Source organism: Pterocles gutturalis, unplaced genomic scaffold, assembly GCF_000699245.1.
Source record: "Pterocles gutturalis isolate BGI_N339 unplaced genomic scaffold, ASM69924v1 scaffold30072, whole genome shotgun sequence".
Classification (NCBI taxonomy): domain Eukaryota; kingdom Metazoa; phylum Chordata; class Aves; order Pterocliformes; family Pteroclidae; genus Pterocles; species Pterocles gutturalis.
The window spans coordinates 276-2,215 of NW_010108821.1; the positions used below are offsets into that span (position 1 = coordinate 276).

The following is a 1,940-nucleotide window of genomic DNA, read 5'->3' on the forward strand; positions in this document are numbered from 1 at the left end:
ATTTACAAGTGCAAAAGTTTACCCCCATAAAGCAGTAAAATACAGTCACTGGGGAAGAAAAAGGGAGAGAAAGAAAGAAAGCAAGCAAGAGGGGCAGAAAGAAAGCCAGAGGGCTACTTTATGGGCTCAGGAAATGCCTCCTCGCTGTCCTTTCCATCTCGCCTCACCTTGCGGTCGCATCCAGGGGAAAAGCTGGGTCGGAGAAGGGCTTTGCTCCGAGCTCTCCGCCTCCTCTCCAAGGCCGCTGGCAGCAAGCTTGCAGTCCGTGTACTGCACCAAGTCCGACTCCTGGGCGCTGAAGAGGCTCTGCCTTTGCAAGGGGTCGTAGCCATAGAAGTTGCTGGGGTCCCCATGGCACGCCACGGCGCAGGGATTCTGTTGGTAAGGGGAGCTGGAGAGTGAGGATGCTCCGTGGTAAAACTCCTGGATTTGGGTCGGATGCTGGAAGGTGCCCCCCGTGCTGGGTCCGTACACCACCGTGGGTCTGCCCCCAAGATCCTGAGCGAACCCACAGTCATAGTAATTGGGACGTAAGGAGTCCCCGGTTTTGTATTTGGAGAAGAGTGAGTTGACAAAATAAGAGCTCATTTTAATTTAAATAAGAATATTTGTTTGGAGGAGGAAGAAAAAAAAAAAAAAAAAGCCAAACAAACCAGACCACGGGAATCTATTAGCAAAAAAAGAAAGCGCTAAGATGCTAAGCAACGACAGTTTGTGATTTCCAGGAATATAAAAGGAGGATATAATCAAAACTCTAAGCCTGCATGATATTGAATTCTTTCCTCCCCCCCACCCCTAAAAAAAAAAAAAAAAAATCGCCACTTAAAGAGTTCTCGCTTTACATTTCCAAGAAGAGATGCCAGTTCATAAACAGTTTTCAGTGATTTACTTCAGCGCAAATGAGTTGTTTCATATTTTGCAGTGTCTTTTCATGATCATTTGCATCTATTACCAAAACCTCATCCTATTGGCTTCTCCTTACTCCACACGGACTCTGCACTGCATGATTGTGAAAGGAAGAGTGTGAGAGAATAAAGAAGGAAAAGCAAGCGAGGGGGAGCGAGAGAGGGAGAGGGAGCGAGAGAGAGAGAGAGAGAGGGAGCGAGAGGGGAAGGGAGAAGGAGGTGGGGTGAATATACGGATTAAATATGTTTAACTACCTACATTAATGAGATATCGCTCGCCTCACAACAAATCACATACCTAGACCACCCAAAAGATTGATTTTTGGGGAGTGTTGGAAAATTAAAGAGAAGCTCTCTCAGTCGTTAATTTCAAAATTTTAACGAGGCAGTTTTAGCCTTTTTAAATGTCAGGGTCGCTTTGGAAAACTGTAAAAGAACACGATTTAATTGCTACCAGTTTTAAAAGGTCCTATAAATGTAATTGGTATTTTAATACAAGTTATCAAATCATACAGCTTCTTACCCTAAACATATTTTAAAACAAACGAGGTAGTCATATTTAACATTTTAATGATCAATTTCCTTATTATTGATAAAGGTTTAACTATCACATGAAGGGAATTGCATTTGTAATAGCCCCAAAAAAGGCTGTAAACTGTTTAACAAACTATAAAACGCCATAAAGCCGGGGATGTTGTTGTTGTTTATACCGCACTACATAAAAGCCGTTAGGATTTTACGAGTTCGTTCCTCTACTGCTATAAACCAGAGGTTTCGATTGGACCCGTCCGCATTACAGCGAGATGTTGAGGTGTCAATATTGAATTAAAATGATTATAGTTTTTCATATATAACATTGACTTTTTGTGTCTCTTCCCGCAGCCCCCCCTTCCCCGCCTCCTCCCCCGCCGAGGACTTGTTCAAGATGTGGTTGGGGATGATTGCGAACTCAAAGTATTGTGTCGCTTATCACATCCAGAGCAGAACCTTTATGGTCAGTAACTGATGGCTGTTCCCTACCTCACCCCCTCCTCA

The 1,940-nt window shown here is 43.7% G+C and overlaps 1 protein-coding gene across 1 annotated transcript; it reads right to left on the bottom strand.

Annotated features, from left to right (window-relative positions):
• Positions 1–167: 167 nt before the first annotated feature.
• On the bottom strand, positions 168–623 carry HOXB8 (homeobox B8; the record flags this gene model as incomplete). The annotated part of the gene is made up of 1 exon (XM_010072769.1): positions 168–623. A coding segment is annotated over exon 1 (421 nt), but the record flags the coding sequence as incomplete, so codon positions are not given.
• Between the last annotated feature and the right edge of the window lie 1,317 nt (positions 624–1,940).